The following is a 14,764-nucleotide window of genomic DNA, read 5'->3' as shown; positions in this document are numbered from 1 at the left end:
TCAGTTCCAATCATACACAGTACGTACCTGTTGTGGCAGTCACATTGACGTGATTGCTGAGATCACCACTCCTGGTGTAGATCCTGGCCTGGTAGCTGCTCCCAGGAGTCAGATGGTCGAACTGAGCCTGTGTGGTGTTCGAGGCCAGAGTTTGATTTACAGCTGAATCATTAGACTGTAGCTGGACCAGGTAAGAGTCCACATGACCGGGAGCTCGATCCCAAGAGACCCGGAGGCTCGTCTGACTGCCCTTGCTCTCCATACGTGGATTGAGGACCATGCTCGGTTCTGCAGGAGTAGAAGAGCAAATTGGTTTATAGTGTAGAGGTATTGTGGTTAACTGGATTTGAATATATCATCAGGAATGTGGGGGACAATTATATTTTAACGAACCTGAGATTCTACCTCTAGGCAAGTGGAGAGAGGAGGTACAGTAAAGCTCTCCGAAGGTTTCTTTAAGCTTTAACCTTACACTGACCAACTGAATCACTTTTACTTTCTGCACTAATAGCCTTGAGTTTCCTTTCTGTATATGTGCGTCAGGGAAATTAAAACGGCTGTTGACAGATTGAAGCTTTTAAGTGTACTTAGCAGGGTACACAGGGTACCTAAAGTGGGGTACTGTTTGAATAGTTTCAGGATGTTTACAGTCTGGTTTCGAACGTTCTCAAAGAAAGGAACTGGAGCTTGAGCACTGATGTAATCTACTCTGTGTGTGCTTTTGTACATATGTGTGTGTGTTAGCGGTTAAACACCGTTAAGATATGATTGACACGGTGTAGCGGGTGATATAACACATGAGGAGTGAAGGCCAAGCTTTGCCTTCACACAGTAGGAAAAAGAGACAGGGCGTTCACCTAACTGCCTGACACATTGTGTAAAAGGTCACACACACACACTCACACACTCAATCACGCACACACACAAAAGGAAAGAATGAAGGTAGCTCAGACGTTTCATCTCTCTTAATGCCTTTTCTCTTGTAAGAGCTATGGGATGAATCTCCCAGCTTTGTCATGATGTACCTGTTTGTTCCTGCAGCCACATGGCGTTTTGTCTCCCTGCCGCCTCGGTGATGATGCTCACGTTGTAGACGCGACCAGGAGTCAGGCCGTCCATCGTGTACGATGTTGTAGTGTTGTCCAACGTGACGTTCCAGGTGGAGCTAAGATTCTGATCGCTGTCTCTGAGCAGAATCCGGAATTGCTCTGCTCTCCCTGGGCCGGGCTTCCAGGACATGCTCAGGCTTTCAACGTCTCTAACCACCTGAACACTCTGCACCACTGAAGGTCCTGGGAGACAAATACAGAATCAAAAACTACTCCGATCCAAGCATTTCTGAGTAACATAGCCATGCTCACTGTTATTCAGGGGTCGCTCAGTGGTAAGGGCATTGGACTACGGTATGGTCCCAGGTTCAACTAACCCTAACACTAACCCTAAACCTAACCCCAGCGTCACTGTTTGTCACTGGCCCTGCATTGTTCCTCAACAGTTCAGATGTATAATGCAATAAAAATGTAAGTCACTCTGGATCACTCTGGTGTCTGCTAATGGCTGAAATGCAAAAGTTATTCAACATAGTTCACTGAAGCCAATACACCACCAGTCAAAATATTGGACAAACCTTATAATTTCAGGGTCTTTCCTGGGTTGTATTTTGTTCTACACTGTAAAACAATGCTGAAACATCTATAATATGCTACTTATGATCTGTAAAGCCTTCATCATTAATTGATTTCCGAGGCTGAACTTCTGCTCTGCAGCAGAGGTACGTTTTGGTCTCGCTTTCCTGGAATGGTCTTCATGAGAGACAGTTTCATTATGGGTTTACACCTCCCCAACACAACCCCTTCCATTGTATTTGGGCTTGGGACCGGCACTACATCCAGTGGCCGGGTTTTGGCTGGGAATCGAACCTGGGCCTTCCACATGACAGGCAAAAGACCTACCACTGAACCAACAATCCCCCTAAACAATTGTCTACTGTTGATGATACTTATTTACCTAATGCCGTATGTCATATTTCATAGTTTTGAAAAAAAATTATAACCGTGAAGAGGAAAAAAAAATCACACAAAGCTGCTCTGGACTGAACAGGTTTTTCTATAAGAGCACGCCGGTGTTTGATGCACAACCCAGATAAGATTGTTCTCGGGGCATTTAAATAACGCCAAACCTGGCTGGATGCTGTGCTGCCCATGGAGAGCGCATTGTGGGAAAGCGAGTAGCGGAAAGAGGACCTTTTAGCAACGAAGGCCGAGGCTAGACATCAGCTACCACTGAGCACTTGCTTTGTTTTGCAGCTTTTCCTCCCTGGTGACTCGTTCAGACCCACAGTAACTTGTATGAGTTGATCAAAACAATGCTGCAGTGTTCTGACTTTTTAAATCGCTGCTTTTAAAATGATGCAAGTAAGTAGGTAATATAAAAATCAATATTGAATTCATATCAGTACTCACAGTCATACAGTACATGCGGCATGCATTTAAAGCAATTGCCCTTTATTAATGAGCTACACATTTTCTTTGTATATTTAGATGGAACTTCCATAAGATATGTTAGCTATTCACATTACAGTAGCTCCAAGTATTTATTTCCCTAAGCAAAAATAACGAAAACAAACAGCTTTTTATGTTACAGATAAAACCTATGAATGATGACTAATCCTGAATGTTACGGACACCAGGAAAGACCACCATACCCCACAAGAACCCTAATGTTAGATGAGCGTTGTAATATGGTTATAAGGACGTTCCCTATTGATTCAACTTGGAATGAATAACTTTGGTGAAAAAACATTAAGATAATGTTAAATGAATGACGCAAACACAGCATTGCAAATAGTATAAACCGTCTGTAATGATGCAATATTATAATATGACATTAATACATTACTTGTTCTCCCAACACTAGTGGGCCTTATATTTTAAACTGTATTATACAGAATGTGCAGTATGTACTCTCTCCTTTTCCCCTTTTCCCTTCTAAGGACAATCAATGTGAATTCAGTCATGACAGCATGACAATACATGCTGTACCTTCCTACTAGCACAATACATAATACATTCTTTAGTTATTCTAATTCCCTTGTTTATTTCATTACTTTAATTGACACTGAAAAGCAACTGTTACTAAGACAAAGCAATTTCCCTTTGGAATTAATAAATCTTTGGATCTTGAATCTTGAAATACTGGACAACCACAAAACAATGAAATTTAAAGCTTTATTCAAAGCATTTATGGTGGATTAATAAAATCCATCTTAGCATCTTAGCTCCAGACTCACTCTACTGTGATATGGTGTTTGCGCAGCGTCCACACTGCATCTTAGACATGGTATTGTTGTTACATGCGTGCTATTTTTTTTTTAGCATCAACAGCATGTTCTCCAGTGCTCCAGTGGTAAACAAGCATTGCTATCGGCACAGCGACCGGATTTCGAGTCCGACTCAGGCCAACAGATTGCTATTCATTTGGTCTTGAAGTTGTTTTTGCAACATTGTATTAGGGGCTTTTGTTCTATATTCCATTGTCATGTAGTCAATGTTGTTCCAACTTCATTTAATCAAAGTCATACATTCAAGTACAACATAATACCAACATTGTCTTAGTGTATGTGATGTAATTAACCTCACAAGAACATTTTTAAGACAAAACATTCCTGCTGGGTATCAAATATTTGAGGAGTTTTAAACAAAACCATGTTTTAATCTGTTATTATCAGGTTATGTATACTGTCTGTGTCATGTGATTTCTTTAACGTAAGCTGCGACTGTGACTGCTAGATCTGACGATTTTGGTTCAAGCCCTTTACCCAGGTCCGTTATCCAGACAATGCATGCCGGTGCCATTCGAGAGACTTTAATGTTAAGGTTTGAGTTATTATAAAACTGTGTAAGTTGTTTTCTCTAACCAGTTTGTCATGCATTTCTTTATTCCAACATTGCATGTTTATAATATAAGTATAAATTGCAATTAATTGCAATTGACTGTGATTAACTAGATTCATTTTTTTTTATTGATTGACAGCACTATATAAACCTAAAAAAAAAAAGGGGGAAAAAAAGAAAACCAGAACAAACACTGGCATTCCATTCTGTTTTTTCATCGGACACGAGTGCCATGACCCGGAAGTTTTTACTTGTTGTGAGGGATAACTGTCTTTTTTTATGTTACTGTATTTTTTCCTGCAGAGCATAAATAATTCCTGGCTATTTAAGGAAACCAAACATATAAGCAGATGAGCAGGTCTTCCTGAAAGCAGGGTTTATCAGGTGCACACGGCTTTCCGACTTTCATTGTGAACAGTGGTAAAAGCTGGAAAGGTTTTTATTTATTTATTTTAATATATATATTTTTTATTTTATGTAAAAAAAAAATTATTAAGAATTCCCGATAATCAGTTAACGCTCTTTGGTCGATCGTCCACCAAAGTGGAATGAACGTTCCTGCTGATTGTTCTTCTACATTCTTAGGCTTAAAATTGCACCGATAAAGTTTTGCGATTTTATTTTTAGCCTTTGGGTGTTGCACCTTTTAATGTACGAATATCAGAGAGGTTTAGATGATGGCATCAGTGAGAGGGTCAAGAGCAAAGCTGTGCTGTTGAACCCGATTAAACCTCCAATCAAAACAGAACGCAGTCCACCCCTCCTTCCCATTTCCTCTAGCACACAAGAACAATGGGGTGGGAAAGGGCAGGGGAGAGGAGAGGCCAGAAGTGTCTGGAAATACTTTGCGTTTGACTGCTGTTCTGGAGCCAAGCCAAACATCAGACACAATGTCACCTACACACACACACACACACACACAAAGGGGTTTATACGTATAGATTTTTGAAAAATTCTTTACAAAATAAAAGCAATCCTAATGTCTGACCCAATGTAGATTAATAAAAAGTTTAATTTTATATATATATATATATATATATATATATATATAACATCATATATATATATAACCCTAAATTTCACACGATTAAATGTTTTTTTTAACGTTTTCTGATTTAAAAAAAAATATTAATATTGTTTTTAAGTTTCATGTCTGAGTGCATAAGTATATACGCCTCTAAACGTATTACTGTACGGGGTTTTTTTTGTTTATCATTGATTTTGATGTTCTCACAACACACCAAAAAGTACACAATTTACAATAATAATAAAATAACCTATTATTGTCTGCAACCTGTACATGTTCATCCAGCTCCAGCAATAAGTCCTTAGAACCACATTTCCATTTCATAAAACAGCCTGAATTGAGTGTTTTATTGTGTCTCAGAGGACACTGTGTAAATCTTTCTGACTCATACATCATGAAATATTTCCTGGCAGCATCCAAAACCTCAGCTTTCAATACAATATATACTGGGAAATCACATGGGCACATCATTTGTATACTGTAGTTACCAAAACGAAAGATGACAGCGTAATGGGCTTAACATTAAAATGGGGTGCATTTCATATAAACTTATCCTGAACATCACAAATGGTAGATGAGTCACAACAAATAAAGGACCTACAGTACAGTAAGAATATACAGTATATGATTGGACTGCTAAACCACTTGCCTCTCTGTAGCTCCCTTAATGGCGCTTTTCTTTAATGAAAAAAAACAAAACAATCTGGTTTGATCATCAAAGGCATTTTGTTTTTGCAGAACAAGGCACGACTTCATACTGTCCATCGCACCACTTGCACGTTACAGGAACTCGGCTGGGAGTTATTCCCACATCCCTGTATAGTCCTGACCTCACTCCAAGCCATTTCAACATGTTTGGGTCACTAAAGGAGTTCCTGGGAGGCCGGGGTTTCAGACATGACGCATACCGTCTGATCATGGCTGCGGTGTGCTGAGAAAATGTACTACATTTTACCATCCATATGTACTGTAGAGTAATGATCAGCCATAACATTAACACCCCCACCAGGTGAATTAAATAACATTGATTACCAATTATATACCAGTAAACCTGTGACATGCTCATGAGTGCCCATGTCTCATCTACACCTGCAAGGACCAAAGGCCAGTCTGCCTGGCCCGATCCCACAGCAATGCAGAACAAAAAAGTCAATGCTGGTCAGAACACCCAGAGCATTACAGCCCGGCACACATGGGGCTCAGCAGGCAAGGTTAAGGTTGTTGACCCGACCTCAAAACTCCAGAGATCCCAATCCAAACTCTGATCCACAGAGAGGCCCGACCACACAACCCACAGCACCCAAGGTTCCCTCCGCTAACATCCGGGCTGGACACCACAGCCAAAGCTGCCTCGGGAACACATGGGCAACACAAATGAAAAAACTCAGTGTGTATGTGTGTGTGTGTGTATGTATATATTGTAAGTCCTAGGATCTTAGGGTGCGTAAAACTTTTGTAGAGTGCTGTATTATAAAATGTAATTCCAAAACTGAAATTCTCATATATTTTAGATTCATTATATGTATTTGATATATTTCAAGACTTTTTTTTTGTTCATTTTAATTTTGATGATCACAGCTTACGAAAATCCAGTATTTCAAAATATTAGAATATGCTCGTAACTCAATCATCAAAATATGTACAATACACAAACGCCAAACTTCTGACAAGTATGTTTATTTATGTGTTCAGTACTCAGGTGGGGCTCTTTTAGTGTAAATTAATTCTCAAATTACAGCCTTCAGCTCATCTGCATTGCTGGGTCGGGTGTTTTTCATCTTCTTCTTACCACAGCTCATAGATTCTCTGTAGTGTTCAGGTCAGGAGAATTGACCTAACCCTAACCCTAACCCTAAACCTAACCCTAACCCTGGCAGATCAAGCCCAGTAATATGTTCAGCAAACCAGTTTCAGAAGTGGTGTGATACTAGAAATGCAACTGTTGCAGCAAATTTTCCTGCATTTCCCTCTGTGCGTGGTGATGTGTTCCCTTTTGATGCACTGGTTCCAGCATCACTTCCCCTTATAAAGCTCTCCCAAGATCTCGAGCTGCCTTTGCTCTGGAAATTTTTCTAAAAGCTTCTGACATCCCTCTTGCGTGTGTATATTTTCCCACCACATGTTTCCCTTTTCTTGTGAAGCGTGTCTATGATCATCTTCTAGAGAACTGTCAAGTCAGCAGTCTTTCGTGAGATCCCTGTATTTATACTGTATGTATTATAAAATGTTATATACAGTAAAGATACTGGATTTTGAATTTTCATGAAAACAAGAAAACGAAAAAGAATTTAAAAAAAGCTTGAAATAGGTCGCTGACTATATAAGAGGTAGTTCTCCTTTTTTGGTGCACTATATACAGTACATATATTCTTGTTTACCTTTTATGTCTGAAATATTAATGCTTATAACATTTTACAGAAATGATCAGTTTCTAACAAAATATAGCAAGATTTTTTTTCTTTTACACACAGATGTGGACAAACTGTAAGACATAGAATTCTGTCATAAAACTTATTGGAATTAAAGGTGATGTTATTTTTCATTATAAGCATCTAGGCACGTCCATACAGTAAGTGTGTACAAACTCACACAAACATATACAAACAAGTCACACAAGTCACACAAGTCACAGAAACCACATCACTTACTTGTTGCCAGGGAAACGTTGTATTGATCTGTCTGTGTTGTAATAGTCAGGTGGTACCATGTTCCTGGTTCCAAATTCACAAGTTTACATTTGGTCATTTCTTGATCTTGATCACAGTGTGTCGAGTTCTCGGGCCTTTCTGAAACATTCACTCCAAATTGACATTCCACATCTGAGATGTTCAATGCAAACTCAATAGAATCAGTGAGGATTTCGATGTCCTTGAGGTCGCTAATGCTACATTGCTGAGTTTCCGCCAGCAACACACCCTGAATCAGTACATAAAGAAATGAATAAAATGCAATTATTTGAAATCATTATCATCATCCAATTCAATTCAATTTAATTTCATTTCATTTAATAGATTTAATTTAGAATTTATCTAGAACTTTTAACATTGGACATTTTAGTGAAGCAAGTTTACATAGTTTATATAAGTTTATATAAATTCTGGATATAATTTTAATAAAAGCGTGTAAAACTGTAGCTTGATCATCATCATCATCATCATCATCATCGTTTAATTCAAGAAATAAATTTTACATAGAAATAGAAAGTCTGGATATAAATGTACAATTTAAACAATGCATACAACTATGACTTGATCATCATCTTTACTTAATTAAGTTACATTTGTTGGTTCAAATAGCATTTTTAACAAAAACATTCATCTTCAACATGGATGCATGTTGAAGCATCAGCATCAACATCGTGTAATCAGTGTAATTCGATATTATTGGCATTGCACTTTTAACATTGACACAAATGATCTTTACATAAACAAAAAGTCATTTGTTCGTATAATAATATTGGTCCAAAGCAGCTTTAAAGCATTAAAGCATAAATATTTAGCTTCATCATCATCATCAATCTTCTTCCAATATGAACTTTGTAAAAGTTATTAGTTAAATTGAAAGAATTTGAATGTGTTATAACTATTTTGCAATACGTCTTCATGATGTTCATGTTATACCTTTACAGTTTTTGGCTGGTAATTTGGACGGCATTTCATTTTTAATTAAGCGAACTTGCATGCTAAAAGAAAATTTGGGATTTAAAAAGGTAAAATCTTTTTTTTTTTTTTTTTTTTTGCAATTTCCAGAAATTTCTCATTTTTAGCACAATTATAATATATTGGCTTATTATATAAAGTACAACAAAATCTTTTTAGGATTTTAGATTTGATTTTACTCACCATAACTCCACATGCTACCCAGATGGCTACAGAAACAGCTTCAGGCTTCAGCATTTTTGATTTATCAGGTTATTAGATGATTTTCGTTAATAAATAGAACTTCAATTTGAAGAGACGCTTGAAAAGATAATCCAAAGGATTTGAAAAAGATTGGAAATGTAGGCTCCCCATGCGTTGGCTATATTCGTCTAAAACAGATTTTTCCCCAAAGTTCATGAGATCCACTCGGGCCTGCGTCTGAGCCTCTGACACTCATGGGCCAGCGCTGGTCAAGAATGCGTGCGAGCAAACCATTCAGTCTCTGGCGGATTTCCTCAATCAGGATCGGTCTGAAGTTCAAATTCAGTGACCAAGCAAAACAATGACAGTGATGGAAGGCGAAGTCTGTCAGATATCTCAGGATACCTCTCTTCTAAAATCCGAAACTTCTTTCAGGTTTCTTTCAGAACCACATGTCTTTAATATAAATCCAGGACTAAGGTTTTTATTTCTGCCTGTTTTTAGATCTCTGACAAATGTTAAGCCAAGAGCTGCTATTGTTGTTCGAACCCTTTTAGGCAGCCCACCCCTTTTCCTTCCTGTATACCCCACAGAGCAGCCGGGCTGTTAACGCCACACTGATTTTTACATCATATACACCACTCAGGTTGAAGCAGCTCCATGGCCAGTTCACTTTACTTCCTTCTATTATATACCATTAAATACTTTGTTGATATAGTTTAAAGGACTTTCCTTTTTTTCCCCTAATGACTTTTTGTTTTTCTAAATTGAAAAATTCTGGTGATAAAAGCAAGTCTCTAGAAAGATATCTCAGGTTTAAGTCCTGAGCTGAAATTCCTTACGTTCAGAGTTGCATTTTGTGATCTGGCAAATATTTAAATAGAGAGTGGGGAAATTGAACAGAAACAGACAGGAAGTTCTGTAACATAGAACAAAACGTTAGGTGTGAGCAGTTGATCTCAGCAGTGACTGACGCCTAAGAGTGGAAATGATTAAATGAAATGAGTAATCACTACTGAAATGTGCTTATGTCACTTTTTTCACTTATCTGAATTAAGTAATGGGAACTTAGTAGGCAAGCCAATTCAAAGTGCTTTACATAATGCATAAAAAAGTTTTTTTTTTTTTTTGAAGAGACATGAAAATAAAAAGAAAAACCTTGAATAATTTAAAAAATTAAAATAAAACAAAAATATAACACATTTAATTAAAATAAGTAATTAACAGAATGAATAAAAGAATTTAATTAAAAGCAGTAGAAGAAGTACAGTCTTTGACTGGGTCTAGCCTAAGTTCCAAAGTAACCTTGTAAATGAGATAAAGAGGTAAAGACCGCCATTTCGTTTCAATACACTTTATAGTTTAAATTAAGATTTAACATTCTTTTTTAAAACTTCTCAATTTAATTTGTTAATAAGTGAAAAATCCAAGCCAGATGTATTCAATTAAAGTTTCACCCCTTATAAATGTCTGGATAAAGAAATATCATAACTAAGCAGCAGCAAGTTATAATTAAAGATTAGTTTATGGCTTCGCATCAGACAAAACAAGACACATTGGGTAGTGTTACTGCCTCACTGCTCCATTATCGCGGGTTTGAATCTAATATCAGATGACCTTTTGTGTGGAGTTCGGCATGTTCCCTGCACCAGGGGGCGGACAGATTGGGATAAACTGCCCTCATGAAACAAATTAGTTACTAAGCTTGAATGAGTATATATATATATATATATATATATATATATATATATAGTATTTTAAAAAAATCCTAATTAGCAATATTTGCTTATTAATCATTTTAAACGTTTGGTTACATCTACAAAAACCTTTTTCTATTTATTTACTGCCAGGGCTTGAACAATATAATTCGATTTTCTCCCTGATGTGACCTCACAAAAGAAGATCACCTCCCACAGTTCATCTGTTGCTCAGCTCTGCAATTCTACAGTCGGGCGCGGCTCAGAAGTGGCTCATTTACTGTACATAGACCCTAAAACAGGATGTTTAGAGGAGAAGTGAAATAAATGAGGAACAATAAAACATTGGAGGAGCATTGGAGATGAGACCTTTAATGTAGCTTTATTAACAAAAAAATCCAAAATTTAAATGATAAAACAAATAGGAAAGTTTTTTGGTTTTGTAAAACACATAATTGTCATGCACACTCAAGCCGCGACCGTCACTAGGACCCGGAAGTAAGGCGGTCGCAAACCAGGAAGTATAAAAGGAGTAAACAAACCACAGTACAACGCTCAGTCATTGAGTTGCCCGATGTTGCCTCGTTTGCGGTCATCTAACTGTGAGTACTCACCTTTTTGGTTTCGCTTTCTTGCTGAGTGTGTATTTATAGGACGCGGGTTAGATTGTGTCTTTCCCTTGCTCCCCAATCGTGAGAGTCCTTAGACTAACTGCGTGATTATCCTGCCTATTCGTGTCACTCCGCGTTTGGGTTTACCAGTCACGCTACACAGGGCTAACCGCTAAAGCTACGTCTTCTGGTCATCTCAGGTTAGTTCTTGACAGAATGACTGAGCCTTCCGCGGTGAACCCAGCGGAGCATGCGCGCCTCTGCGGTGTGGTGGATCAGCATGCCGCGCTCATCAATCAGCTAACCGGAGAGCTCGCTACTCTGCGTCAGAGCGTCCAAGACGTCGCGGCCTTGCGCCGCGAGGTGGCGGAGCTCCGGCGGGAGAACGCGGATCTCCGCGCGGCTGTTGCTGACGCGACGAGCCGGCCACCCGCCGCGGCGGCCGCCGCGCCGCCTCCCCCCCCTTCAGATGTCTTTCTAGCTCTACCAGATAAATGGGACGGCACGGACGGAAGATGTAATGTGTTCTTGACAGCATTAGATCTAGTGTTTGAGTTCAACGCCACCAAGTACTCCACCGATCGGCTTCGCATTGCTCTTCTCGTATCGTTGTTGTCCGGGCAGGCAGCTGAGTGGGCCACGGCAGTGCTTCGAGCAGACACCGATACCGCCCATTCATACAACGAATTCACCAGCCAGCTCAGACTCACCTTTGAACATCCTGCGGGCGAGGTGGAGACCGACACAAAGCTCTACCACCTGCGGCAGGGAGGATTGTCCGTGAGTCGCTATACTGCCGAATTCCGCACCCTCGCAGTACAGACAGCCTGGGGAGACGCCGCGCTCCGGACATCCTACTACGAGGGACTGGCTTCACGCATCAAGGATGAACTGGCCGGACGAGAACTCCCCGCCACCCTGGAAGGGCTAATCCAACTCGCCCTCCGCATCGACCAGCGCCTCCTCTCTCGTCCGAAGCCAGCCCCGAGGACCCTGCCACCTGCTCCAATCCACGCCTACACGTCACCTCGACCATCCACCACCTTCACTCCCGCCATCACTGAACCTGTCGGATCTCCACCTCCTGCCGTGGTTAACACCGGAGCCGGGGAACCCATGCAATTAGGACGCGCCTCCCTAACCGTGACAGAACGAGAACGCCGGTTCCGAGAAGGTCTGTGCGCCTATTGTGGGTCAGCGGCCCATCACCGGGCAATCTGTCCGCTACGCCCGGGAAACGCGCAGCCCCGGTGAACAAGGGGAGAGACTCACCGGGCGCCATCCACCTCTCCACCACCCCCCACACCACCACTTCGTGTCTCACGGTTCAGGTAACCCTCCAATTTGGCCACAAACGGGTCCGAAGTACCGCGTTCATCGATTCCGGTGCCGCGGGGAACTTCATTGACTCCACGTATGCCAAAGAAATGGGGGTAAAGATCGAGGCGTTATCCCAGCCGCTTCACATCACCTCCGTCGACGGTCGGCCCCTGTCATCTAGCCCCATCACTCACCAGACCCAACTTCTCTCTTTCATCATCGATCAGCATCACGAACAGCTACAGTTTTTCCTCACACCTATCTCATCACCTCCGGTCATCCTCGGTTATCCCTGGTTACTGCAGCACGACCCTCTCATCTCATGGGCACAGAACCGGATCCTTCAGTGGGGGCCGACCTGCACCGAGCTCTGCCTCCGGGCACCGGCTGGGACGTGTTCCAAGGAGTCCGAGGTCCCCGACGTCGACACCGACGCCATTCCACCTGAGTATCGAGACCTGGCTGAAGTATTCTGCAAAAAAAGAGCCACTCACCTACCACCTCATCGCCCATACGACCTGGCGATTGAACTTCAGCCAGGCTCCGCCCCCCCCCGCGGCCATCTCTACTCTCTATCGACCACCGAGACCCAGGCTATGGAGGAGTACGTCGCCAACGCCCTGCGCCACGGTACCATCCGGCCCTCCTCCTCACCAGCCGCCGCGGGGTTTTTCTTCGTGAAGAAGAAAGGGGGCGAACTTCGCCCATGTGTCGACTATCGGGGGCTAAACAAGATCACAATAAAGAACCGACATCCGCTGCCACTCACCAACTCTGCCCTGGACGCCCTCTCTGGTGCCACCATTTTCACGAAGTTGGACCTCCGGAGCGCCTACAACTTGGTGCGTATCAGAGAGGGCGATGAGTGGAAGACGGCGTTCATCACACCCACTGGACACTACGAGAGCCTGGTCATACCCTTTGGACTCTGCAACGCACCCTCGGCCTTCCAACAATTTATTAATGACGTCCTCAGAGACATGCTGGGCCGATGGGTGTTCGTCTACCTAGACGATATCCTCATTTATTCCCATAACCTCCAGGAGCACATCCAACATGTTCGGGCGGTTCTTAAGAGATTGCTCGCTCACCAACTGTACTGCAAGCTGGAAAAATGTGCTTTCCACGAGCACTCCACCACGTTCCTGGGTTTTGTCATCTCGCCCCAGGGTGTGGCCATGGATCCTCAGAAGCTCGAAGCTGTGCGTCACTGGCCCCTACCCAGGACCCTCAAACAGCTTCAACGTTTTCTGGGGTTTGCGAACTTCTATCGTCGCTTCATCCGGGGCTACAGTACAGTTGCAGCACCATTAACTGCTTTGACCAGGCCCTCGCTTCACCCGTTTCGCCTTACACCTGCTGCCATCTCCGCCATCCAAGATCTGTGTCATCGTTTCACCACCGCTCCCATCCTTCTCCACCCAGACGCCAACCAACCTTTCGTTGTGGAGGTGGACGCGTCGGATGTGGGCGCCGGCGCTGTTCTCTCTCAACGAGGTCCAGACCAGAAACTGCACCCGTGTGGTTTCTTCTCCAAAAAATTCAACCCCACTCAGCAGCGATACGGGGTAGGGGACCGCGAACTGCTGGGCATAAAGTGGGCCTTGGAGGAATGGCGTCACTGGCTCCAGGGCGCCAGTGAGCCGTTCATCGTCTGGACCGACCATCAGAACCTCATCACCATCAGGAACTTAAGACAACTGAATCCACGACAGGCACGGTGGGCTCTATTTTTCGAACAGTACGATTTCCACCTATCGTACCGCCCGGGGTCCAAAAACACCAAGGCCGACGCACTTTCGAGACAACATGACGAAGACCTTCCCCGGGCGGATCCCGTGCCTGTCATCCCCGCTTCCCGGATCATCGCACCTCTTCAGTGGAACTTGGAGACAAGGGTCCGCCAGGCACAGGCCGCAGAGGCCGGGCCGGCAGGCGTGCCGCCTGGACGACTCTACGTACCCCAGAACGTGAGATCAGACGTCCTCCAATGGGGCCACTCCTCCGCGGTCGCCGGACACCAAGCGACGAGAAGGACCCTCTCGTTCATCAAACGGGCGTTCTGGTGGCCGTCCATGAGAAGGGACATCACCGAGTTCGTCCAGGCGTGCCCGGTGTGCGCCAGGGCCAAGGACACCAATCAGCCACCCCCGGGAGAGCTTCAACCCCTTCCTGTTCCTCGGCGGCCCTGGACGCACATTGCCCTGGACTTCATCACGGGCCTGCCGGTTTCCGAAGGGAAGAACACCATCCTCACCATTGTTGACCGGTTCTCCAAGGCTGTGCACCTGGTGGCCCTCACCGGACTCCCATCAGCCAAAACCACCGCTGAGCTAATACTGGAACACGTAGTCCGCCTGCATGGGTTCCCCAA

General features: G+C 42.8%; 1 protein-coding gene across 1 annotated transcript in view; it reads right to left on the bottom strand.

Moving 5' to 3' along the window:
- The window catches only part of ptprb (protein tyrosine phosphatase receptor type b), a 39,192-nt gene extending 29,849 nt beyond the window's left edge, over positions 1-9,343 (bottom strand). The window contains exons 1-4 of the mRNA XM_053508380.1: positions 8,763-9,343; positions 7,569-7,836; positions 1,026-1,292; positions 28-288 (exon numbers count right to left, since the gene is read on the bottom strand). Coding sequence (XP_053364355.1) covers positions 28-288; positions 1,026-1,292; positions 7,569-7,836; positions 8,763-8,816 — 850 coding nt within the window. The 5' untranslated portion in view covers positions 8,817-9,343. The remainder of the gene's footprint in view (positions 1-27; positions 289-1,025; positions 1,293-7,568; positions 7,837-8,762) is intronic.
- Positions 9,344-14,764: the final 5,421 nt, after the last annotated feature.

This window comes from Clarias gariepinus, chromosome 12, assembly GCF_024256425.1.
Source record: "Clarias gariepinus isolate MV-2021 ecotype Netherlands chromosome 12, CGAR_prim_01v2, whole genome shotgun sequence".
Classification (NCBI taxonomy): domain Eukaryota; kingdom Metazoa; phylum Chordata; class Actinopteri; order Siluriformes; family Clariidae; genus Clarias; species Clarias gariepinus.
Note: the sequence above shows the minus strand (reverse complement) of the source record. Positions and strands in the feature narration are given on the sequence as shown.